We start from the raw sequence: 24,685 nt of genomic DNA, 5'->3' as shown, positions 1-24,685 counted from the left end.
GGCCTATGGGGAAACTGGTTGAAACCAATGTAAGACTGCTTCAGAAACATGGGAAAGAGAAAGGAGCCATAGAAGGAAGAAGCCTGAAAATACAGACTTGCATTTGTGCCTCTCTGTCTCTGTCTCTGTCTCTCTGTCTCTCTCTGTCTCTGTCTCTCTGTCTTGTCTCTCTGTCTCTGTCTTTGTCTCTCTGTCTCTCTGTCTCTCTGTCTCTGTCTCTGTCTCTATCTCAGCCTCTGTCTCTCTGTCTCTCTGTCTCTGTCTCTCTGTCTCTGTTTCTGTCTCTGTCTCAGCCTCTGTCTCTCTGTCTCTCTCTCTGTATCAGCCTCTGTCTGTCTGTGTCTCTGTCTCTCTGTCTGTCTCTGTCTCTGTCTCTGTCTCTCTGTCTCTGTCTCTCTCTGTCTCTCTGTCTCAGCCTCTGTCTCTCTGTCTCTGTCTCTGTCTCAGCCTCTGTCTCTCTGTCTCAGCCTCTGTCTCTCTGTCTCTGTCTCTGTCTCAGCCTCTGTCTGTCTCTCTGTCTCTGTCTCAGCCTCTGTCTCTCTGTCTCTGTCTCTGTCTGTCTCTGTCTCTGTGTCTCTGTCTCTCTGTCTCTGTCTCTTTCTCCTAGCTACATACTGATCATGACAGTAGTGGGATATGAACTCAGGGCCTCACACTCTTGCTCATCTTTTGTGCTCAAGGCAGGTGCTCTATCACTTGAGTCACACCTACACTTCTGCCTTTTTTTCTGGTTCATTGGAACTAAAAGCCTCTGGGATCCTCATCTCTCAGCTACCTCGGGAGCCAGGATTACAGGCGTGATCCTTGTGTGTCATTGGTACAGTGTGTAAGCCATGCCCTCGGGTGGCTCTGTCTAGATGCGGGGTAGATCCAGGGTGCGGGGATCAAATGGGGTTTGACCCTGGTGTTCAGGGGCTGGGGGAGAGACCTCAGACTTTCACACAGGTGTGCGGTGGGACTTCCAGCATGTTCCCAGAGGAAACATCTACGACAGAGAATGGGGCTGAAGCATGAAGTAGAACCTGAGGGCCCAAAGAAAGTAGATCTAAGTATTTGGGGGTACAGCAGAGGTATGCAGGGCCTCTTTGTTCCCCTGGCATGAGAGAAAGGGCTTCTAGAATAGGAGGGTGGTCAAGAAAGGTTTCCGCCCCCACCAACACAGGCTGCTCCCCAACTTCCTCCATAGGTGCTCCTGCGGCTTGCGGCTCCCTTTGTACCCAGGGAAGAGGAGATGGCCGGCCCCGGGGTGCCCTCTCTGCTTCCCGCAGAAGCAATGACTTGTCCACACAACCACTGCTTATACCACTTCTGTTTTTCTAAGCAAACTGTGTGTATGTGTGTGTGTTCACACACGTGTGTGTACTAGTCCTAGGGCTTGAACTCAGGGCCTAAGCACTGGCCCCGAGCTTTTCTGCTCAAGCTTAGCATTCTGCTAGTTTAGCACAGCTCCCCTTCTGGAATATTATTGGTTCCTTTTTTGGGGGGGGTCCGGTTGTGGGGCCTGAACTCTGGGCCTGGGCGCTGTCCCTCAGCTCTTCAGCTCAAGGCTAGTGCTCTACCACTTGAGCCACAGCCCCACTTCTGGCTTTTTTCGTTTTGCTTATGTGGAGCTGAGGAATTGAACCCAGGGCCTCGAGCATGCAAGGCAAGCGCTCTACCACTGAGCCACCTTCCCAGCCCTATTATTGGTTCATTAAAGATGAGTGTCACAGACTTTCCAGCCCAGGCTGGCTTTGATCTGTGATCCTCAGCTCTCAGCCTCGAGTAGCTACAAGTATAGGCATCAATTTCTTTTTTTTTTTTTAATGCTACTCTAAAGGTGATGGACAGAGAGACGACAGTGCCGTAAGTCAGATCATAAGTACATTTCTTCTTGGACAATGTCTCCCCTTCCCGTGCTCTCTCCCAGTTGTTCCCTCCAGTCCCCACCCACCAGCTGCAGAGTTCACTTCCCCTATCATGGGCAGTGAGCATCCTTTGTACTTCATTTCTGTGTCACCATCTACCCTCCCGAAGACAGATAAATGACCATACAAGACAAAACAACAACAGCTACAGAAACCTCTTGTTTCCATTTCCTGGAGTTCATTTTTATAAATATTATTCTGTCTGATCAGAGGCACAGAGGGTTTTTCTCTAAGAGTATTATACACATCCATTTCTTACCTTACATTTCCCACCCTTTGTAAAGCTCTTCAAGGTAAATAAAACCGTCACCACTGAGGACAAAATGAATCTGCCCCATTACTGGTGGTTAAAGTTGAGAGTGCAAGTGAATTATGAATTGATAACAGCAAGTGAGTGCGTGGCTGGAGGTGAAGTCTTCGCATCACGTGTAGCTCTGTGGTCTGTCTCCTCCTTTCTGCCCATTGGCTTCACCAGTCATCTCCGCGTCCCCGGTGGTATGTATAGGAGCAGAAGAAGGCCTTGTGCTAAGATTAGGTCCTTAGTCCCTGTCTATGGATGGCTGGACCTTTGTGGTGAATTCTAGTTTGAAGGTGACTCAGTAAAGGGTGGTTCACACATCACAGATGAAAGTTAAGTCACCTGCCAGAGTTTCCTTGCTACCATTAAACAGCTGTGTCTCCTTAGCATTTTCCCCTCTGGATTGCTAGGTTGGTGAACTCCATCTTCAGCACCTCCAGGAATGTATTTAAGGATGAAAGGTAGATAGGACTTGGCTCTGCACTCCTTGACAGTGGCTCACATCGGTAATCTCAGCTTCTCAGGAGACTAAGATTGGGGGACCACAGTTCCAAGCCAGCTCAGGCAGCCCATGTTTAAGCCTGGAGATTCTATTAAATATTTTGTTGGCAAAAGTATTTGTTTTTAAGCTTTTGTTGTTGTGGCATTGAACATGTGGTTCTATCACACATTGGGGAAAAATGCTTTTCCACTGAAATTCCAGAACATTATAGCCAACTTTCGTTTTTAAAACCCAAGTGTAGGAAACGGACTCATTACCTTGCTCACATAACTGTAACCCCTCTGTACAGAATTAGCAAAATGAGTCCCTTCCCATAGCTTAGTCCATTCCTTCCCCTCTCCACTGCTCAGCATGCTCTCTTCCTAGGCAACGCCAGACCCATGTGGCAAAGTCAGTAAATAATCAGCCTCCAGCCCCAGTACCTTGGGATCGCACTGCTCTGGGGCAGCTACCACCCTAGAAGGCCACCAGAGCCCCTTAGAGTGACTTAAGGTCTGGGCAGCTGCAGGACCCTTGTCTACTATACATCCTAGTCTGCCACGATGAAGCCCCTGGCCTGCACATCCACACCAGGGTCTCCGCCTCCTAGCCCCTCCCAGCCCCTCCCAACCCCCTAGGTTACATAAGTCACCCCAGACAATAGCCAGTGCTTCTTATCACTTCTCCCTTGTGAGAAGGGGTCTTGCTGGTCCCCCTTTCCTAGCAATAAACCTGTTCGTTGTTCTTTGTACCTGAATGTCTGTGTGGTTCCCTGGCAAAGTCTGACTAATCCAATTGAGCCAACAAGTATGCTTCTCAAAAAAAAAAACACCCCAAAACTACTCTAAGCGTGACTCAAAACGTTTGTGCTCAAGTAAGTATGTGTGTGTGTGTGTGTGTGTGTGTGTCATGAACTTGCTGAAAACAAGCTCACTTTAATGCATAAAAACTCATCATGGTGTGAGAAGAAGTCTTTTCTACCAAACTACAGTGCTTATGTCATATATTTGCTTAACTGGCTCTGCAGGCCAACAGAAAAAACGTGAGCTTTAAAACTCAAACCGCGAAGAAGCTCAGAAGATTGGGCACCTTACAAATGTGCCAGAGCTTTCCCCTTACGTGAGTGCTCATGTAATGGCAAGTGTGTAAAGTGTTGCAGGACTACATCAAAGCTCATTCTGTTTGTTTACATCAAGGTCCTTCAAATAAGAACCTTTTATTTCTTTTCTGAGATTAAGTGAGAAGTAAATTTCACAGTATTGTGGGGGGGGTGGTCTTACCTAAAGTCTCAGACACATTTTAACCATTGTCACGGTCTACAAAGCATAGGAACACTACAAATTTTGACACTACACCTATCTTTTCCAAGTCGGGTGATATGTACATTTCTTTCCTTCTCCTCAGTGTAAGCCATTCCCTCGTTCTCGCTCGTCCCCTCCCTCCCATCACTGCCCTCAAATTGCTTAGTTCACGTTCATCAAGGTCCGGTGCAGCCGATGGACTCCTGTGGTGTATTTTTTCATCCATTGCCCTCTAGTGCTTTGCCCTCCTCCTGGCTTCCCTCAGGTGTGCAGGTATATATACCATGAGGTCAGGAACATGGAGTCATCTAACAATGATGCAACAAATTAAGAAGAGGTCCTTTGCTTCTTGAGCCCTGTTTACATTTTCCTATCTTATTGTACTTTGAATTTAACATCTGCATATCAGGGAGACCCATGTGCCGTTTGTCTCTCTGATCTTGGCTTATTTCACTCAACATGATTTCTTCTAGTTCCATCCATTTCCCTGCGAATGCTATTATTTTGTTTTTTTCTAATAGCTGCATAATATTCCATTGTATATAGGTACCACAGTGTTTGGATCCATTCACTTGTAGTGGGGCATCTGGGTTGTTTCCATATCTTGGCTATTGTAAACAGTGCTGCAATGAACATGGAGGTGCATGTGTCCTTGTATCTTGGTTCCTGTTGCTCAGGGTAGATGCCTAGGAGTGGTATGGCTGGGTCATAGGGGAGGTCTAAAATTAGCTTTCTTAGGACCCTCCAGACTGCTTTCCAGAGTGGTTATATTAGTGAACATTCCCACCATCAGTGCAGTAGTGTTCCATTTCTGCTAGATTTCCTTGTTTAGTGAATAAAGATTCTGGAAATACTTCTTTATGATCATTTTGATGTCTTGGATGTTTGTTGTAATTTTTGCTGTGGCATCCCTGATCTTATGGATTTGGGTCTCCTCTCTTGTTTTTTTTTTACTATGATGTGTCTAGAAGTGTTCATCCTGGATCCTGTTTGCTAGGTATTCTGTATACTTCTGATATGCAGGTGAGATTTTATCTTTTAAGGTTAGGGAAATTTTAGGTAATAATCTTGTTGCATAAGTATTGCATCCCCCTATTCGGTATCCCTCTCCTCCATCAATTCCAGTTATACAAAGTTTGAATTTCTGGGCATTGTCTGCCTGTTCTTGGACTACTCTTTGGTAAGTTCTGAGTATTTTCTCCAAATCTATGACTTTTTCTCTAGCTGCTGCATTTTGTCTTTGGCTCCTGATATTCTATTTTCCATCTCATTCATTCTGTCAACTATGGCTTCCATTGTGTTTTGCATGGTGGAAATGGAACCATTTATGATATCTATATCGGTTCACAAAGTGTTAATTTCATTTTTAACAGCTATGTACCATGTCTATTCTTGACTGCATCTCTTGAAATTCTTTGGCTACCTCTTCTTTGTATTTGAATCATGGATCTATTCATCACCCTATTTCTTTGGCCAATTCCTTCATCATCTCTTTCATTGATCATTTGTCCTCCATTTCTTCTTCACTATCACTAGAGTTCTTTTCTGAGTTGCTGCTGGCTATGGAGTTGTTTTTCTGTCTTGACTATTCATGCGTTTTATAATTTTTTTGCTGCGATGTTCACCCAAGGATCTGGGGATTAGCAGAGTCAAAGCCCAAACTCTGACTGTTTTTGGTCAATGGGTGGCAGCCTTTGCTTGGTTCTGGGTTTGTTCCCAGTTGGTTGTCAGTGGTGATCTCCAGTCACAGTCTGGCTGAAAGGAATTCTGCCCAGTCTGTAGCCAAGAATGAGCAGGTTGATGGGTTTTCCAAGGTAGTAATTACTTTCAGAGGGGTTGGGCTTGTGATGGGTGCACTGGGTGTGTTTTTGGTTGTGTGTGCCTTGGCCCTGGGTGGTTTCTCTCTCCTCTCCAGGGGTGCTTGATCCCTTGCTTCTTATGCATACGGGCGTGCTCTGCCCACAGTCAGCACTCACACTCATGGCACCCCAGACTGGACAGGGATTTCAGCACACACCACACCCGTGGGGGTGTGCTGGCCGCGGGGTCAGGTATGCTCTTTCCCTGCAGGAGCTGGAATTCAGGTGCCCAGGGTGGGCAGATCCTGTGAGGAGAGAGGCCCAGGCCTCCAGCCATGGGGTTGCTGCCTGGCGTGGCGCACACATCGGTGCCCTGGGTGTGGGGGGGGGAGGGTAGGGAATGGAAATCCTCTGCTGCTGGGCATCCCAGCTAGCAGGGGAGGGGTGGACACCTGCCTATGAGAATTGCCAGGTGTGAGTACAGCTCAGCTCCCCAGCTTGGCAGGTTTGGGTGGGGGTAGTGGTGGAGAAGGCTTCTGTCCTCTCTGTCCCCTTACAGTGTGGCAGTCCTTCCTGGGCAGGGCAGTGGGGGTCCAGTAATCCCTGTTGGTCACCGCCAGTGTTGGCCTCTATGGAGGAGGCCCCCCCCCCCGGCAGGATACACAGGGTCCTGGTACCGGTTGTGGACTGACCAGTGTGCTGTGGGAGGTGCTGCGCTCCTGGTCTCAGCCTGTCTGTGCCATCCAGGTGGGACTCTTCTACATCAGGGTTCCCGCAGATCCCTGATGGTGCTGAGATGCTGAGCAGCTGCGGGGCACTGTCCAGGCCTGGGGTGCTGAAACATGTTCCCGCCATGTGTACACAGGGAGGTCCCTCTTTGTGTGCACAGTTGACTTGCTCCCCCACCCTTCTTTTCTCTGTCTGTTCCTGTGATTCTCTCTTACTCAGTTGTTTTGCTGTTGGAGGTCTCTTGGGGGTTTAGGGGATGTGGATTCTCCTTTCTCTCTTTTTGGTTAGAGAGACTTAGGGTGAGTCTTGGGGTCCTCCAAATAAACACCTATTACTCAAATGTTATTTTCCATTGTTTAAGGTCTGTTTCCCCGAGTATGTAAGGTACAGTGGATGCAGTGCCAACAATGGTTTCAATCTTAATTAGTAATCTACAGGGCTATATTCAGCTAAATTTAATCAGTTCAATAAGTTGTGGTTTCTAAACTCTCATCATGACCACGATTGAGATTTGTCACAGATTTGATCCTCTGCAGCATTTACAGTCAGACCCACAGAAAGATAAACAACTCTTACCAATATTTTTTGGTCAAACTTAACTTTTATTGTTAATAAGTTCCAGGTAAGCCTTGCTTAAAAAATGATTTATGAAGTTCTCCTCATTGCTTCAATTGGAAATGAAAAGGGCCTCTTAGCATCAATGCTCACTTGATCTGTCAGTTACTCCCTATCCACCATGGGACATGCCATCTCAGCACCTAGCAAGAAGAGACCTTCTAGACCCCCAGGACAGAGCTGTCCTGGTGATAAAGTCTACCCCGAGGCACTTGGAAAAAACTGCACAAATGAGGGTGGATGGTGCGAGATGATAAATGGAGTCACTCTGTGCTTGCCCTTCAAAACTCACCAGAGGCAGGAGGTCAAAAGAAAATATTTATAAGTATGCCTATTTAACGCCCATACCCATCTTTCTTGTAAGTGGACAGAAACTTACACTCTTGACCTTGATACCTTCTACATCTACTTATACTGGGTCTCCCATACATACTCTGTAATTCAAACATCTGTAATCCAGGTATCTATAGTCCAGATACGGTAAGATCAAGGCCTCCCACTGGGACCTTAACCACTGCAATCCAGCCCTAGCTTCGGAGTGGTTATTATAACCAGTCCATTTTGCTCTCCCCTATGCAGTTGCTGGATATTAATCAGTCAGAAGTAGTCAGGGACCTGATCCACCAGTCACAGGGCCACCTGGATTGCAAGAGAGAGGGACTTGCCAGATCATCCACCGTTTGCCCTTTCCACTGTGACTGGATGGCTGCCAGTCCCTCGGTGTTTGTGTGACCTCTAGTAATGTTTTGACTTACTGTTCAGTCTCTGCCTCATAAGACTTCTTTCAGATTTCAGCCAAGGATGCTTACATGTGTTCACCACCCAGGAACGGTTACTGCTGCCTCCTCCTGGACCACATGTCACCTCTGCCTTCTATCCCCAAGTTTAACTCCACCTGCTGGCAGGAAGTAGATATAGAGATTTGGTGCTCCATTTTAACTATCAAAAGTTTGGAATGTTAAGCCTGCTCAGGGAACAATGGACCCTTCTCTTCTCTCTTCTCCAGGGGAAAGCCTATGTGGACGCACAACCCTTTGTTATCCCCAAGGGACATCAGGCAGACCAACCTAGAAGTCCCTGACCAGCACTATAAACCCAGGTAACTGGTGTGCCTGGGAGTACTGGGAGGACCCCATGCTAATGGGTCACTTCTACATTGGTAGCCATACCCCATCTTCCCTGCCCTAAGTTGGCTTTCTGCACACCAACAGATCATGAAAGCCACAAGATGGGCTCTCCCCAATGAACTCCCTTCTGCCTGAACCACATGGCAGTCTCCTCTCAGAAACCTGTACACTTTGGTGCTGAGAAATAATAACATTGTACGTATTATTTTGGAAATGACTTTATTGATTCATTAATACAGTAAATTGTGAACAGTCAAGGACTGCCCTAGAACATGAGCCAGTTGCTCACAATCATTTAGAAAAACAAGGTCATGGTCCAGTTCTTTCCAGGCTGAATTGACTACAGATTCCTGTTAATGTGTGCCCATGTAGCCCAACATAGTTATGATTGAAATGAAACGTCCAGAAACAGAGGTTCTCTCTCTTCCACCCATTCTGAATGTTAGGGACGGTGCTCCTGGAGAATGCTCTTATGTCAGATCTTTCATTTTGTCTTTTATTTCTTAATTTGCCAGTCCTATGACTTGAAATAAGGACCTAAACACTGTCTCTGAGCTTCTTTTGCTTAAGGTTAATACTCTGCCACATGAACAACATTGCCACTTCCACCTTTTTCTGTGTATGTGGTACTGATGAATCCAACAAGGGCTTCGTGCAAGCCAGGTGAGCGCTCTATCACTGAGCCACAATCCCAACCCCAACTTTCATTTTGGAGTGCTCAGATGAGAGCCCAGGAGAGGCTCCTGACTACAGAGGCAGAGCAGAAAGGCCAGGAAGATTCTCGACGGTGACTACCCAGTAGCCATCAGGCCCCAGGGTGTAAAAGGTCCAGTATTTGTGAAGATGACAGAAATCGATACAGATCTGGAACTTCTGAGTAGTCCCCATGTCTCTCAATGACTGCTCCAACCGAGCCTGAACCTGGGCAAATCTCTCAGGTTCGAAATCCTCTACCCACCGTTCATGAGGGGTGTAGCACTCCAGAGGGGCAGGATAGAACCCTTGTCTCAAACAGTCCAGTCTGGCTGTGTGGCTCAGGAGGCACTGCAGGACAGAAATAGAGATGTGGTTTCCATAGAAACTGAAGAAGCTGAGCTGGAAGCACTGGCTCAGGGCAGGCAGCATGCACAAGAGCTGGGAATCCGTGATGGCACAGTCCTCCAGGGCCAGGGTCTCCAGGGTGCCGGCCGCGTGCTCCAGTAGGACTCTCAGGGGCTCAGGACTGAAGTTGCCCAGGGGCAAACTCCTCAGACGCAGGTGCTTGAGTTGCCTGGAGCAGGGACACTGGGACAGGAAGCACAAGTCAGCCTCCTTCAGTGGACACGAACTCAGAGACAAGGTCTTCAAAAGGGTGAGGTTCCTGAGGATGGTGGGCAGCCGTCCATAAAGGAAGAAGACGTCGTGCACATACAGCTCCTGCAGATGATGCAGCTGTGCCAGATGTACAGCATATTTGTAGGAATATGAGAAATTCTTGTGTCTGCAAGTGACGTTCAGTCTCATCCTGGAGAATTGGAGGATGCGAAGATTCTTCATCTGACTTTGGTAAGGGGCAACTTTTTTCATGGTTTCTCGATGCCAGAATTTATTCACCTTTAGCTCCTGGATGGATTCTAGCCTCACCACACGCAGAGACTTCTGGATTTCAGAGAAGGAGCCAGACAGAATCCGCAGCTTCCTGGAGCATAGCTGGACACGTTCTCCCCTCTCCCTGGCCCACTGGAGCATGTGGCCTTGGAAAGCATCCTGGGTGCCATGTTTGATAGTCAGGTCCATGAGTAAAATCAAGGGCTGCTCTTCAGTCGTCAGTGAACCACAGTTCTCTGTTGGTTTGTCATTCAGGACATCTGGATAAGAGATTCGGGCCATTGAAGGGTAGCCCTGTATCCAGATCTTTGGGTGCTCATTCCGCAGATCGAGGACTTGCAGTTTCCACCGACTGGGGCGCTCCTTCTTGGCAAGTAGAAGGTCGAGACCAGCCAGGACAGCATTCAAGGTTTCCATGTCTGGAGACTCATCCAGGTCGCCCAGGGGGAGGCAGGAAAAGGGCCAGGCCTGCACCAGGCCCTTCAGCATCTCTGTGTGGGACCTGGTATAGACCTCCACGAACATTGAAGGGAACAGCAACACCGGTAGATCCTCCAGGGCAGAGATGGCCAGGGCCTGGTTGCTCAGCAGGCTCTGCATGGCCAGATACTGGAGCGAGGGTGGGGTCCTGTGGCTCATCTTCACGGCCAGAAGTGGAGCAGATGTGGACCAGGTGTGCAGGACTCTCTGAATCCGAGCAGGGCCAGGCACTCAAGGCAGACTCCAGGCCTCTGCTCTTTTCTGGCCCTTTGGCATCTTTATACCCCAGCTAAACAAATTAAACCTACCAAAAACAAAACCTCAAAGAAATGACTAGCCAGCTAGAGATTTAAAGAGCGATTTCTATGAAAAAGAAACATGAATGGTCCATAGACACATGAAGAGGTGTTCCACATTCCTAGCTATAAAAGGAATACAAATCAAATCAATATTGAGATTTTACCTCATCCTAATTAGAATGGCTATTATCAAAAAACAAACAAAAAAACATCCAAAAATCCCTAACAATAAAAGATGATGTTGAGGATATAGCCAAAAGGGAACAATACTACAAATGTTGGTTGGAAATGTAGACTTGTGTAACTACTAAGGAAGTCAGTATGGAGGTTCCCCAACTAACCATCCATAAAACTTCATTCTTATGCAAATGGCCCAAACCAGGCCACATTAAAACAGCACAACCCTGATCTCTGCGGCACTGATACCCTAGCTAAGGGATGGACCCAACCCAGTTGCCCCACAGTGGATAAATTAATGAGGAAAATATGGTATATATATATATATATATCCCATGGAACTTTATGCTTCCATCAGAAAGAATGTTATTTCCCTACTCTTGTGGAAATGGAAGACTTTGAGAAAATTGCACTAAGGAAAGTAAGCCAGACCCAAAAAAACAGATTGCACAGTTTCCCTCATTTGTTATCATTCAAATGTGCCTATAAATCTACGGTAAATCCAAAGGATAGTAAAAGACTTGGACATGATTAATCAAACAGCCTTGTAAATACTCACACAGTGAGAAGAAAGGAGGATATGCTTAGAAAAGGATCACAAGGGTTCAATTTGCATGATGGGATCATATAAAATGATGCTAATCAAAATGAACTCTAAGAAATGGAAGCTAGCCCGATTTTATTGCTTCTCTGCTCCTTTTATTTCATTTTTCTTTCTTTTTTTTGCCTCTTTTCATTGTTTTTTATTTCTGTGCCTTTGTCTTGTATGCACATTTATCTCATTTGGGAAAGGATGGGGAAGCATGGAAATGGTGGGAAATGAACTTTACACTTTGGAGGGGAGGTCAGTGGGAAGGAGAAAAAGTGGAAGGAATGAAGGACACCGTTTTAAAGGAAATGTACTCAAATTGTAATCCTTCTGTATATCATCTTCACCATTAAATTTAAAGGTTAACAGAAAGCTTCTCAACGACTTTCTGGTCAGACTGGCTTTGAACTGCCATCCTGACATCTAGTCTTCCTGACTAGGAGAATTAAAGGTGTGAACCACCAAAGTCCTGTGTAAGTCAATATTCTTTCTTTTTCCCTCCTTTCCTCTCTTCCTCCCTCCCTCCCTCTCCCTCCCTCCCAGTCTCCCTCCCTTCGTCCCTCCCTAACTTCCTTCCTTCCTTCCTTCCTTCCTCCCTCCCTCCCTCCGTCCCTCCCACACCTCTCCTCTCCTTTCTTTCCTTCCTGCCTTCCTTCTTTTTGGTGTGCTAGGTGAACAGGAGGTGAATATTTTTTATTCTCAAGTCATGTTTCATCAAATCGCAGTGACTACAGTTTAACTACTGAGAATTCTCATCCAAGAGTACACATGAGCTTAAGAAATAGATTTAATGTTCTCATGAGGGAGCATTCAGTATTTGATGGAAATTCCCCTACACAACATCTTTTCAGCAAAATTAGATCTATGTATGTTGGACCTTGATGCTGGCTTGTTTCAGGTTTTTTTGTGCAAGTTGTGATTATCTGTTAAAATCTTAGAAAAAGAGAGGGCCTCTTTGTCTTGTCACTCAAAGGAAAATTAGCTGCTGCTGTCCAGTGTATCACACCTGTAGTCATACACACTCAGGAGGCTGAACTCTGAGGTTCATGATTCAAAGCCAGCAACACAGATGAGTCCAAAGGACTCTTGTCTCCAGTAAATCCAAGAAACAGAAGTGGAGCTGTGGCTTGAGTGGTAGGCCATCAGCCCTGAGGGAAAAAGCCAAGTCAAAACAAGAGGTCCTGAGTACCTTCATAGAAGGAGAGAGACGGGGGGAGAGGGGGGGAGACAGAGAGGAGAGAGAGGGAGGGAGGGAAGAAGGACGGAGGGTGACATAAGAGAAGGCAGACAGGAAGGAAGGAAGGAAGTGAAGAAAGGAGGATGGAAAGGAAAGAAAGAAAAAAGGGAAGAAGACAGAAGAAGGAAGGAGGGAAGGAGGGAAAGAAGAAAGGGAAAGAAATAAGGAAATTTGTAGAAGTCGTTGTGAATGCTATAAGGTTGGACTGAGTGATTTTCTTTGAGCCTTTTGCTGGCTCAGGGCAGAGTAACATTGGTGGAAATGTCTGGAGGGAAAAAGATATAAGGGAGGGAAGTCTCTGTGTCCATTTTATTTCAGATTTGAAAGAGAAGCTTGACTGAGTGGGTCCAGTCTATAATGCCATTGGTTTTGTCCCGGAATCCCAGTTTGTATTAATCTGGAAGGTGGCACCTTTCCAGATGTGCTGGGTGTGTCTCAAAAATCCCATCAGAGGCTGCTCTCTGATTAGTGGATCTGCAGTGCTGAGGGTGGGGTTGGATTATAAAGATGCCCAGGGTCCAGAAAAGAGCAGAGTACTCTGGAGTCTGCAGTGGGTGCCTGGCCGTGCTGGGAGGCAGAGAGCCCCCCACAACTGGCCCACTTCTGATCCACATCTCATCCGTCAAGATGAGCCTCAGGAACCCACCCTCCTTCCAGCATCTGGCCATGCAATGCCTACTGAGCAACCCATCCTGGGCCATCTCTACCATGGAGACTCTGCCGGTACTGGTCTTCCTTTCACTCTTCATGGAGGTCTATGCCAGGGCCCACACAGAGGTGCTGAAGGCCCTGGTCCAGGCCTGGCCCTTCCACTGCCTCCCCCTGGGGGACCTGGCAGAGTCTCCAGACCTGGAAACCTTCAAGGCTGTCCTGGATGGGCTCTACCTGCTACTAGCCAAGAAGGAGCGCCCTAGTCGGTGGAAACTGCAAGTGCTCAGTCTGCGGAAGGAGCACCCCAACATCTGGACATGGGAGTATGCCACGCCGACTCCAGTGGAGTCTGCTTAGCATGGGAAACCATCTATCAGACCTAAGATAGGGGCTTCAGAGACCTATCTCTGAGTTTTGGGACTTCACCGAAGTCTACCTCAGAGAATAGGGCTTTACAGAAACCTATCTTCAAGTTTGGGGACTTCACCGATGTCTACCTCGGAGAATAGGGCTTCTAAGAGGCCTACTCCTGGAAAAAGGCTGGCAAGCCCCTGGGAAAGATGTGTTTCTGCCTTTCTTTTCCTCATTGTATAAGAGTGCCTATTAATCTTTTACTGTTTGTCAATGTTCCCTTATTCAAAGCTCTTTCTTAAGAGTGTTGACGACTCCAATATCGGATGAGTGTCTTAAAAATATGACTAACTCACCAGAGTTAAGTGCTACCCTGAAACCCCTCTTATGGAGGCTAGTAGACAAGCCATAAGCAAATATAAAATTATTGGGGGTTTCACGATGTCACTTCAGCGGAAGGAATTGTTTGTAAGAGATTTACAAAAAGCTGTAGGCGCGGCTAAAACAGAAAGAATGTATGGCAATTGCTGAGATAACTACTTAGGAGAAAGAACTTCCTATTACTCTTTCATTTACTAAGAGACTTGCTAAATCTATGTCTCCTTGGTGTTTACTATTAAAGAAGGAACGGAAAAGATCTTATGGGACAGTTAAGGCCTCTATAGAAATAAGGTAATGGTTAGTTGGTGACAAACATCAAAACCCATTATATTTCTTAGAGATAAGCCGGAAACAAGTGCCTATCAGGTGACCAGCTGGTGACCACCCAAGAATGAAGCCCTGCAGCAAGGTTGGGTAACCTTTTGCCCTTTCAGGTGATCAGCTGGTGACCGCCCAAGAATGAAGCCCTGCAGCAAGATTATGTAACCTTTTGCCCTTTCTTATGGAGATTTTTGCTATAAAAGTCTGTTATCCTCTGCATTAAATCGCACTCAGCCCTCAGCCCTCAGCCCTCAGCACTCAGCACTCAGCACTCAGCACTCAGCACTCAGCACTCAGCACTCAGCACTCAGCATCCACTCCTAATGTGTGTGAGTTGTCTGTTTGCCATCTCCCCATCCTATTCCAGGTTCCTCCCCTAGGTATCCTCCGTCGTCCCGACAGAACCCCGTGCGCGGCAGGGGTACCCTTCGATGGCCTGTATCTCTTCTCCAGACATCCTGACTGACAAGCCAACAGAGAGCCACTGCTCAGGGATGACTAAAGAGCAGCCCTTGATGATCACCATGGATCTGACCATCAAAGATGGCACACAGGATGATCTCCAAGCCCACCTGTTCCACTGGGCCAGGGAGAGGAGAGAAAGAGTTCAGCTGTGCTCCAGGAAGCTGCAGATTTGGTCTGACTCCATCTCTGAAATCCAGAAGGCTCTGCATGTGGTGAGGCTGGACTCCATCCAGGAACTGGTGGTGAGTGAATTCTGGAATCAAGAGACTATGAAGATCTTTGCCCCTTATCTCAGCCAGATGAAGAACCTTCCCCTCCTGAAGCTCTCCAAGATGGGTGCCGACTTCTACACTGCCAGCCAAAAGAACTCTTGGTATTCCTGGACAATTAGGGCCCATCTGGGCCAGCTGCAGCATCTCTGGTAGCTTCATGTGCACGAAGTCCTCTTCCTTTATGGAAAGCTGCCTGCCGTCCTCAGGAGCCTGAGGCCTTTGAAGGCCTTGTCTCTGAGCACCTGTGCACTGCAGGAGGCCGACCTGAGGTGTCTGTCCCAGGCTCCCTGCACCAGGCAGCTCCAGCACCTGCAACTGACCAGTTTGTTCATGGATAACTCCAGTCCTGAGTCCCTGCGAGACCTGCTAGAGCACGTGGCCAGCACCCTGGAGACCCTGGCCCTGGAGGACTGTGCCATCACGTATGCCCATCTCTCGGCCATCCTGCTGGGCCTGAGCCAGTGCTCCCAGCTCCGCGTCTTCAGTGTTGATGGGAACCACATCTCCATGGCTGCCCTGTACAACCTCCTAAGCCACACGGCCAGGTTGGGCCACTTAAGCCGAGGCCTCTATCCTGCCCCTCTGGAGAGCTACCGCCCTCAAGAGTGGGGGCTAGGGAACATCGACCCTGAGAGACTTGCCCTGGTTCTGGCAAGCTTGGGGCAGGTATTGAGAGACTTGGGGCCAACCCAGAGTGTCCAAATCTGTACTGATTTCTGCCATCACCAGAACAAGTGCCAGTTCTACAGCCTGGGCCCAGATGGTTCCTGGGTGCTCACAGAGGAGGGGCTTCCCAACCTTTCTGCTCTGTCTGTGTAGTTGGGCTCCTCTCTTCTGGAATCTCTTCTCAGCATCAGAATAAAAGCCATGACATAAGAGCATTCTCCAGGGCCACACACCCAAATGGTCAGTGTGGGTGGAAGAGACAGGGCTTATTGAGCAACCTGAGCAACTCCCTTTTTACTTAAGACCCCAGCTCAGTTCTGCAACTTAGCCCTTGACCTAAGCCAGCCACAGACAGTCCTTGGAACCCTGTATACCAGGATGTCGAGGTATCTGAAATAGCCTTGCACAGACAATCCTCGGAACCAGAGATGCCAGGATGTCAAGGTATTTGAAATTCCAGAACAGCCCTTCCTGGGGTCTGGTGACCATTCTCTGAACTGGACACCCTGCAGTTTAGCACGCATCCTCTTGAAGACTCCCCTGTGCAAGCCGACCAGTGCAAATTACGTCAGCCCCCTGGATCTAACCAACAACCTGTTTCTGGTCCTTTCTCTCTGTGTAGTGTGCCAATCATACTATGGAGTTGTTTTATGATTTTCCCGGGGTGTGTAGTGATTTGTTACAAGATGCTATGATTATGCAAAGCCCCTGCCTTCCCTAAAAAGTGTACAACAGGTGCTGTAACCCTGGGCTTGGGGCCTCTCAGCATTGTCAGCTGCTGACTTGTACACAGCGGGACTGGGGAGAGGGGTTGAGAGGGGGAGGGGAATAGGGAGACCAAGCTTCAGTTTGCAGTAAAGACTCCTTTGCTTTTACATTGGTGATGGTCTCTGGTGGTCTTTTGGGTAAGGATTTCCGAATCCAGCTTTACCTTATGATCCTGAGATTTTCAGGTCAATTGTAGCTCTGGAGCCCCAGGTGTTTCTGGGTACTTTCAGGGTACATGTGTCCTGTGCACCCACCATCAGAAATCTCAAATGAATTCTGCCTAGAAAGAACTCAAATATAATCTTGTCTTTCTAAATCGTTGTAAGCAAACCTCTGACTGTGTAGTTTTCTATGTCTACACATCAATTAATTCATTTCCAAAGAAAAGAGAACAGTAAGCAGAAGGATGTCATTTCTCAGAATCCAAAAATCAGAGTACTGCTTCTGCCCAGAATTCTAGCTCCTGAACCACTTAGAAATCTGAGAATCACAGTTCAAAGACAGCCTGGTCAGGAAAGTCCACGAGACTCTTATCTCTAGTGAACCACCAGAAAACCAGAAGTGGAGCTGTGGGTCAATGTGGTAGAGTACTGGCCTTGAGCAAAAGAGCTCTGCATTCAAAGTCAAGATCAGTAACAACAACCCAAAGAGATTAAGTCACCCCTCAGGCTCAGGCTGGTGGCTCACACCTGTAATTATAACTAGTCTGGAGATCACAATCTGAGGATCATAGTTCACCTTCAATCTGGGCAAGAGCCTCTTAGACTCATATCTCCAATTAGCCACCAAAAGCTTGAAGTGGAATCTGTGGGTCATGTGGTAGATTGCCAACTTTGAATGGAAAGAGCTGGGGGACAGACAGTGCCAGACCATGAGTTCAAATCCCACTAGAAGCACATACACACAGACACAAACACACAGACACACACACAGACCCCCCCCACACACACACACTGAAAGAACAAAGAAGAGAAAACCAGAAAGCATGAAAAGAAGAAATAATCTTGCCTTCTTAGAGACTGAAAGCATTTTTTGAATGAATAAATAAAATAACTGAATTAATGAATATGTGTGTCCTGCTATGTGAACCATACTTACAAAGAGCAGTCATATGCCCTTTTTATCTTCCAAATCTGATACTGAACCACAGGGTTGGTGATATCAGCTGTTCCCAGCATGTATTGAACACAACAGGTTGAGACCTTAGAAAGAGAGAGGGCCTCTGTCCTGTCCTACAAAAGAAACTAGCTGCTGGCATCTAGTGTATCACTCCTGTAATCCCAGGCAAAGAGGAGTCTGAGCTCTGAGGTTCATGGTTCAAAGCCAGCGAGGCAGATGAGTCCAAGGGATTCTTGTCTCCAGTAAACCCACAAAAAACAGAAGTGGAGCTATGGCTTGAGTGCTCGGCCATCAGCCATGAGGGAAAAAGCCAAATAAAAACAAGAGGCCCTGAGTACTTGATACAAGGAGAGAGGGGGCAGGAGGGAGGGAGGGATGGCGAGAGAGAAGGTGAGAGAGAGCAGAAAAAGGGATAGAAAAAGAAAAAAGAGACAGGGAGAAAGGGTGAGAGAAAAAGAGCCAGAGCAAGAAAGAGGGAGAGAAAGAGAAAAAAGAGAGAAAGGGCAAGAGGGAAGGAGGGAGGGGCAACGTAAGCAAAGGAGGACAGGAAGGATGGAAGTGAAAGAATTTTCTGGAAAAGTGTTTGTGGATGCTATCAGATTGGGCTGGCTGATGTTCTTGGAACATTTGCAGGCTCAAGGCAGTGAAATATCTGTGGAACTTTCTCAAAGGGTTAACAAATAAGGGCCAGAAGTGTGTGTGTGTGTGTGTGTGTGTGTGTGTGTGTGTGTGTGTGTGTGTGTGTGTGTGTGTGTGTGTGTTACACATTTGAAATGGAAGCTGGGCTCATTGGGTCCTGCCTTTAATCCTATCAGTCTGGGTAGAATCTCTGTTTAAATTAATCTAGATGGTTAGACCCAGACAGGGTGTGGTGGGTGTTACTCAGAAATCCCATCAGAATCTGCTCTCCCATTGGTAGTTACACAGAGGGGAGGGTGGGGCTAAGATATAAAGATGCCAAAGAGCCAGAAGAGAGCAGAAGCCTGGAGTCTGCTGTGATTGCCTGGCCCTACTGAGATTCAGAGTGTCCTGCACACCTGGTCCATATCTACTCCACTTCTGGCCCGTGAAGATGAGCCACAGAACCCTGCCCTCGCTCCAGCATCTGGCCATGCAGAGTCTGCTGAGCAACCAGGCTCTGGCCATCTCTGCCCTGGAGGATCTACCGGTGTTGCTGTTCCCTTCGCTGTTCATGGAGGTCTATGCCAGGGCCCACACAGAGATGCTGAAGGCCCTGGTGCAGGCCTGGCCCTTTCCCTGACTCCCCCTGGGGGACCTGGCAGAGTCTCCAGACCTGGAAACCTTCAAGGCTGTCCTGGATGGGCTCGATCTGCTACTGGCCAAGAAGGAGCGCCCCAATCGGTGGAAACTGCAAGTCCTCAACCTGCAGAATGAGCACCCCAACATCTGGATACAGGGCTACCCTTCAATGGCCCAAATCTCTTATCCAGATGTCCTGACTGACAGGCCAACAGAGAGCTGTGGTAAAATGACGACTGTAGAGCAGCCCTTGATTTTACTCTTGGACCTGACCATCAAAGATGGTGCCCAGGATGCTTTCCAAGGCCACCTGCTCCAGTGGGTCAGGGAGAGGCAAGAACAAGTCCAACTGTGCTCCAGGAAGCTGCGGATTCTGTCCGGCTCCATCTATAAAATCCAGAAGGCTCTACGTGTGGTGAGACTGCACTCCATCCAGGAGCTGGTGGTGAGTAAATTCCCATGTCAAGAAGTTCTGAAAACATTTGCCCCTTAACTGGGCCAGATAAAGAACCTTCACATCCTCACCTCCTCCAAGATGTGTGGCAGCTACTTCACTTCCAGCTCCAGGAATGGCTGGTCTTCCTGCAAATTTGGGGCACAGCTGGGGCAGCTGCAGCATCTGCAGGAGCTTTATGTACACGATGTCTGCTTCCACTATGAACAGCCGCCCTCCATCCTCAGGACGCTGACATCCTTAAAGACCTTGTCTCTGAGTTCAGGTCTGCTGAGCGAAGCTCAGCTGAGGTTCCTGTTCCAGTGTCCCTGCACCAAGCAGCTCAAACACCTGCGTCTGAGGAGCCTGTCCACGGTCTGCTTCCGTCTTGAGACCCTGCTAGACCTGCTGAAAGGAGTGGCCGGCACCCTGGAGACCCTGGCCCTGGAGGACTTAGCCTTCACGGATGTCCAGCTCTCGGCCTTGCTGCCCGCCCTGAGCCAGTGTTCCAAGCTCAGGTTCTTCAGCTTCTATGGAAACCACATCTCCATGGCCGCCCTGCAGATCCTCCTGAGCCACATGGCCCAGATGGGCCATTTGAGACGAGGTCTCTATCCTGCCCCTCTGGAGAGCTACTACCCTCAAAATCAGTGGCCATGGGACATCCACCCGGAGAGATTTGCCCAGGTTCTTGCTGTCTTGGCACAGACTTTGAGGGCCATGAGACCAAGCCATAAAGTCCAGATCTGTACCAAATTCAGTCATTACCTGAACAAGTACCGATTGTATACCCTGGAGTCAAATGGCTCCTGGCTGCTCACAGAAGAGCATCTTTCTGGCCTTTCTACTCTGTCTTTGTAGTTGTGCACCTCTCTCCTAGAATTGATTCCTAGCAGCAGAAATGAAAGCCAGGAAGAGCATTCTCCAGGGGGCACAGATCCCAGTGTTCAGTGTGGATGGAAGAGACAGGGCATCTGGTCCTGACTTTGTCATTTCAATTGTAACTCTGGAACCCCAGGAGTTTGTGAGTGCTTTGGGGTTCCATGTGTCCTGTGAACACAGCAGCAGGAATCTGGAGTCAATTCTGCCTGGAAAGAACTGGATCATGATTTTGTTTTTCTGAATGGTTGTAAGAAAACCCCTAAGTTGTGGAATAATCCCTTACCATCTATAATTTTTTGTATCGATCAAAAATAAAAAAGTGAAAAAGCATGAGTAGAAAGATATCATTTCTCAGCACCAAAGAATGAGGAGAGTGTGCATACCTAGAACCTTAACTCTGCAAGTCGGAGATCTGAGCGTTTCCATACATAGGCAGCCTGGGCACAGATATGTTTGAGACTCTTATCTCTAGTGAACCTCCAAAAGTGGCCAGAAGTGGAGCTGTGTCTCAAGTAGTAGAGTTCTGGCATTGTGAACCAAAGCTCAGAGATAGCACCTAGATGCAAGAACTGGCACAAATACACAAACAAATAAACCCTTACCCGAGGTCTAGGATTGGGATTAAAAAGAAACTTGCAAGAAAGGAAGGGAGAGAGGGATATAGGGAGAGAGGAAGGGAAGGAGGGAAGGAAGGAAGGATGAAGAAGAATAGGAAGGGATTCAGAGAGGGAAAGAGCTCCAGAGAAAAGACTTCCTGCAGGCTTTGTGGATGTTATCAATTCGGATGACTTCTCTCCTTGCAGGCTTTGCAGTGGAACATCTGTGGGAATGTCTGAAGGGATTAAGGAATAAAAGTGGAGGTCATTTTGATAAAGTGTGATTTACAATAGAGAGAGAAGCTGGGCTGTTTGGGACAGGCTTTTAAACCTATCCCTTTTTGGTTAAAATCAATATTTGAATTAATCTCAAGTGCAAAAGCCAACCAAGGTGTGCATGGTGTGTCTCAAAAATTCCATCAGAAGCTGTTCTCTCATTGGCAGGTATGCAATGGTGAGGCTGGGGTTGTGGGTGAAGGATATCTAGGGATCAGAGAACAGAAGAAGAACTCTGGATTGCACAGTGAGTGCCTGGCCCTGCTGGGATTCAGAGAGCCCTGCACACCTGGCCCACATCTGGTCCATCAAGATGAGCATTGGAGCCCCACCCTCACTCCAGCATCTAGCCATGCAGAGTCTGCTGAGCAACCAGGCCCTTGCCATCTTTGCTGCAGAAGATCTTCCTTTGCTGCTGTTCCCTTCACTGTTCATAGAGATCTATGCCCAGGGCCACACAGAGGTAGTGAAGGACCTGGGGCAGGCCTGGCTCTTCCTGGCCCTTCCCCTGACTCCCCCTGAGGGATCTGGCAGAGTCTCCCGTCCTGGAGACCTTTGAGGCTGTCCTGGATGGGCCGGATCTGCTACTTGCCAAGAAGGAGCCCCCAGGCGATGTAAACTACAAGTTATCAATCTGTCAAAACCCCCTTTAGAAGTGAACCTTGGGCTTTGAATGTGACTTATTGGTAGAGTGCTTACTTAGCACACACAAAGCCCTGGATTTGATTCCTCACTACCACAGAAACATAAAAAGCCAAAAGTGACACTGCGGCTTAAGTGATAAAAGTGCTAACCTTGAGCAAAACAAGCACAGGAACATGTAGCGACCGTCTACTCGACCAGCGAGGAAAAACGACCACCAAACCAGGAGTCTTCTCAGATCACGCTTTATTGGAGAACCTTTTAGTTGTAGGAGAGCTTGGGCGCGAGAGAGCGTGCACCCGAAACACAGCCGCTTATATAGGAGAATCGGAACGCGGGTCTTTCTATTGTTGGTCGCCTGCCTTTCACCGTCACCAGGTGTCATGGGATTGGCTGGGGACTCTACCTGGCTCATGCACGTGCACAGCCCAGGCGTCCCGCCAAGCACCGTCTGGGGTGGTTACCTCAAAGCTGCAAGGGAGTGGGCGGAGTCTCGCCTCGGCTCCCTACAGTTCCCCCTTCTTTGTTTTATGGCAACAGGTAAGAGTAGAGGTTGGGCCTCTGTCTAAAACATTAGGACCTTGCACTGGCCTTCGCTTGAGGGGCGCGCCTTCCCCAGTGATGACCAGGCCCGTCCGATGCCTTTTTTGCAGAGGTGGGATCTTGGGCATCAACACACTTGCAACCCAGCATGCTCTTCTTGAGGAGATGAGAACCATCTCCTCAAGTGCAGTGCACTTGCCTTGCACCCTGTCCCAAATTACAAGTTGCATACCTGTCCCGGTGCAATGGGATCCCCTGATCCCTCGGGGTGCTAAGGCTATTCAGAATGGTAAGGCTTAACTGCCTCTTAGGGCCCACAGCCAAATCTGGGGTGAGGATCCACTCTCCAAAGCGGCTAATGCTTGCAAGATAACAACCTTGTCCCTTCTGGTTTGGGCTCGAAGGCGACAGACCAACCATAGGCAGACCACGCATCCTCCCAAGCAGCAGGCTAAAAACATTCCGACTCCCACCCGCTCTTTGGAAAAGGACACCGCAGAGGCAATCCAGTCAGTAAATTGTAACAGCCCACAGCATCATCAGTTTAGCTATCACAGGGATTGCTCTTAGCACTGTTGCTAACAGCAGGGAGATCAGCTGCATCTTCAAGAGGGGGTTTTTCTGCAGTCTCCACCGGCCTGGTCAGTCTCATTGGCACTCAGTGAGGTACTTCTTGACTCTGTGGAAAAACACAAACAGCTCCCCTGGATCTCGTTATTACCGGATCCGGTCCATACCATTTATTATTAATAACATCCTTCCACATAACCATGTCTTTAGTATCCATGGAGTCTCTTGTCATATGCCGATCTGCGGCAGACTGATCGTTGTCATTTAGAATTAAAAAATTAAGGGTAAAGAGCACAAGATAAAGTCTTTCCCTGGGGGACGCGGACTCAGCAACTCCCCCTTTTTGTTTTTGAAGCATTTCTTTTATGCTTCTATTAGCTCTTTCCACTATACCTTGTCCTTGAGGATTGTAGGGCAATCCGGTGGTGTGGGCAACCTGCATTTGTGCGCAAAAGGCGCAAAAACCATGGGAAGTATAAGCAGGGCCATTATCCGTCTTAAGTCTAAGGGGCTTTCCCCAAGCTGCCCAAGCTTCTAAGCAGTGTATTCTGACGTGAGACACCTTTTCTCCTGCCAGAGGTGTGGCATGAATGACACCAGAAAAGGTGTCCACAGACACATGTAAATATTTCAACTTACCAAATTCTGTCAGATGAGTAACATCCATTTGCCATAGGGCGTTTGGTCTCAACCCCCTGGGGTTTACCCCCACATGGGGAGGATGAAGAAAGGTAACACAAGATTTACAGGCTTTAACAATATCTCTTGCCACATGCCTGGACAAATTATATCTTTTTCTAAGGGTATTAGCAGGTACATGATACAATCTATGAAAGTCTTTTGCCAATTCTACAGGATCAGCAGCGACCAGAGCCACAGCCTGAGTTGCCTGGTCCACCAAATCATTACACTTTGCCATTGGGCCCGGCAACATAGAGTGGGCGCGAATATGTCCAATATAAAAAGGATGTTTTCTGTTTAAGATAAGGGATTGAATCTGTAACAAAACATTAGAAATTGTACTGGCCTGCTTAACTGAAGCAGCAACTTCAAGAGAAGCAACGGCATTTACAACATATAATGAATCAGAAAATAAGTTAAAAAGGTTGATCAAATCTTTTAAAAACTTTAAGCACAATTAAACATTCAACAGCCTGTGGGGCATTCGGCCGAAAATTAAAGACTACCGGCTGTTTGTGTCCTTGAACAAAAAAGGCACCTTGTCCAGATTTTGATCCATCCTTAAAGATGGTTAGAGCATCAACCAAGGGCTCCTTTGAAGTGACAACAGGAAAATACACTAAATTTTTGTTAACTATGGCGAGCAGAGGATGCTTAGGATAATGATTATCAATTACATTTGGAAATGAGCAAACAAGAATTGCCCACATATCCATTGTGGCTGCTAAAATTTCAACTTGTTCACGGGTATATGGAATAATTAATTTATCTGGAATTTTTGCAAAGTGCATTAAACAATACTTTATACCCAAAATTGCCTCTTTTTTATTTTTTTTTTATTTTTATTTTTTTTTATTTTTATTTTTTTTTCTCAGATCAAAATTGCCTGTTTAGCCACTAATTCAGGAAAATATTGAACAGTTTTTGCTCCCACAGAATCATAGCATTAATAGTTAGCCTTTGAAGCAAGGCAGTGGTATAATTGGCCTTCACCCCATAAGTCCTGACTGCCTCAACTAAATCTTTTAACTGGGAGTAGGAAACCGGCTCAAGAATTCTCTCATTAGTAATTGGATTTTCAAAGACTGGAAAAGCGGCCGCTAATGGTGACCAGGTACTGCCTTTTATAAAGTGACTCTTCCCTGCTGGCGGGCACGGCAGGGGGGCCGACGGGTGAGGGGC

General features: G+C 47.5%; 3 protein-coding genes across 3 annotated transcripts; 2 read left to right on the top strand and 1 right to left on the bottom strand.

Moving 5' to 3' along the window:
• Positions 1-9,004: 9,004 nt before the first annotated feature.
• On the bottom strand, positions 9,005-10,483 carry LOC138834333 (PRAME family member 12-like). Its single transcript, XM_070032985.1, has one exon. The coding sequence runs from the start codon at positions 10,481-10,483 to the stop codon at positions 9,005-9,007; it is 1,479 nt and encodes a 492-aa protein (XP_069889086.1).
• A 4,278-nt stretch (positions 10,484-14,761) lies between these two features.
• LOC138834332 (PRAME family member 8-like) lies at positions 14,762-15,886 on the top strand. The gene is made up of 2 exons (XM_070032984.1): positions 14,762-15,168; positions 15,274-15,886. Exons 1-2 carry the CDS (start codon positions 14,762-14,764, stop codon positions 15,884-15,886), a joined length of 1,020 nt encoding a protein of 339 aa, XP_069889085.1.
• A 2,806-nt stretch (positions 15,887-18,692) lies between these two features.
• On the top strand, positions 18,693-20,174 carry LOC138834331 (PRAME family member 15-like). Its single transcript, XM_070032983.1, has 3 exons — positions 18,693-18,857; positions 18,930-19,325; positions 19,383-20,174. The coding sequence occupies exons 1-3, from the start codon at positions 18,693-18,695 to the stop codon at positions 20,172-20,174; spliced, it is 1,353 nt and encodes a 450-aa protein (XP_069889084.1).
• Positions 20,175-24,685: the final 4,511 nt, after the last annotated feature.

Source organism: Dipodomys merriami, unplaced genomic scaffold, assembly GCF_024711535.1.
Source record: "Dipodomys merriami isolate MVZ:Mamm:240054 unplaced genomic scaffold, mDipMer1.0.p SCAF_212, whole genome shotgun sequence".
Taxonomy (NCBI): domain Eukaryota; kingdom Metazoa; phylum Chordata; class Mammalia; order Rodentia; family Heteromyidae; genus Dipodomys; species Dipodomys merriami.
The sequence above is the reverse complement of the archived record's forward strand: the minus strand, read 5'-3'. Positions and strand labels throughout refer to the sequence as shown.

What these genes read in the sequence shown, in the direction of transcription:
- LOC138834333 (XM_070032985.1), bottom strand. Translation starts at nt 10,483, where the DNA reads ATGAGCCACAGGACCCCACCCTCGCTCCAGTATCTGGCCATGCAGAGC.
- LOC138834332 (XM_070032984.1), top strand. Translation starts at nt 14,762, where the DNA reads ATGGCCTGTATCTCTTCTCCAGACATCCTGACTGACAAGCCAACAGAG. An exon ending in GCCAGCCAAAAGAACTCTTG is followed by an intron (nt 15,169 to 15,273) that starts GTATTCCTGGAC and finishes TGCCGTCCTCAG; the next exon opens with GAGCCTGAGGCCTTTGAAGG.
- LOC138834331 (XM_070032983.1), top strand. Translation starts at nt 18,693, where the DNA reads ATGAGCCACAGAACCCTGCCCTCGCTCCAGCATCTGGCCATGCAGAGT. An exon ending in CAGAGATGCTGAAGGCCCTG is followed by an intron (nt 18,858 to 18,929) that starts GTGCAGGCCTGG and finishes GAAACCTTCAAG; the next exon opens with GCTGTCCTGGATGGGCTCGA. An exon ending in ACTCCATCCAGGAGCTGGTG is followed by an intron (nt 19,326 to 19,382) that starts GTGAGTAAATTC and finishes TAACTGGGCCAG; the next exon opens with ATAAAGAACCTTCACATCCT.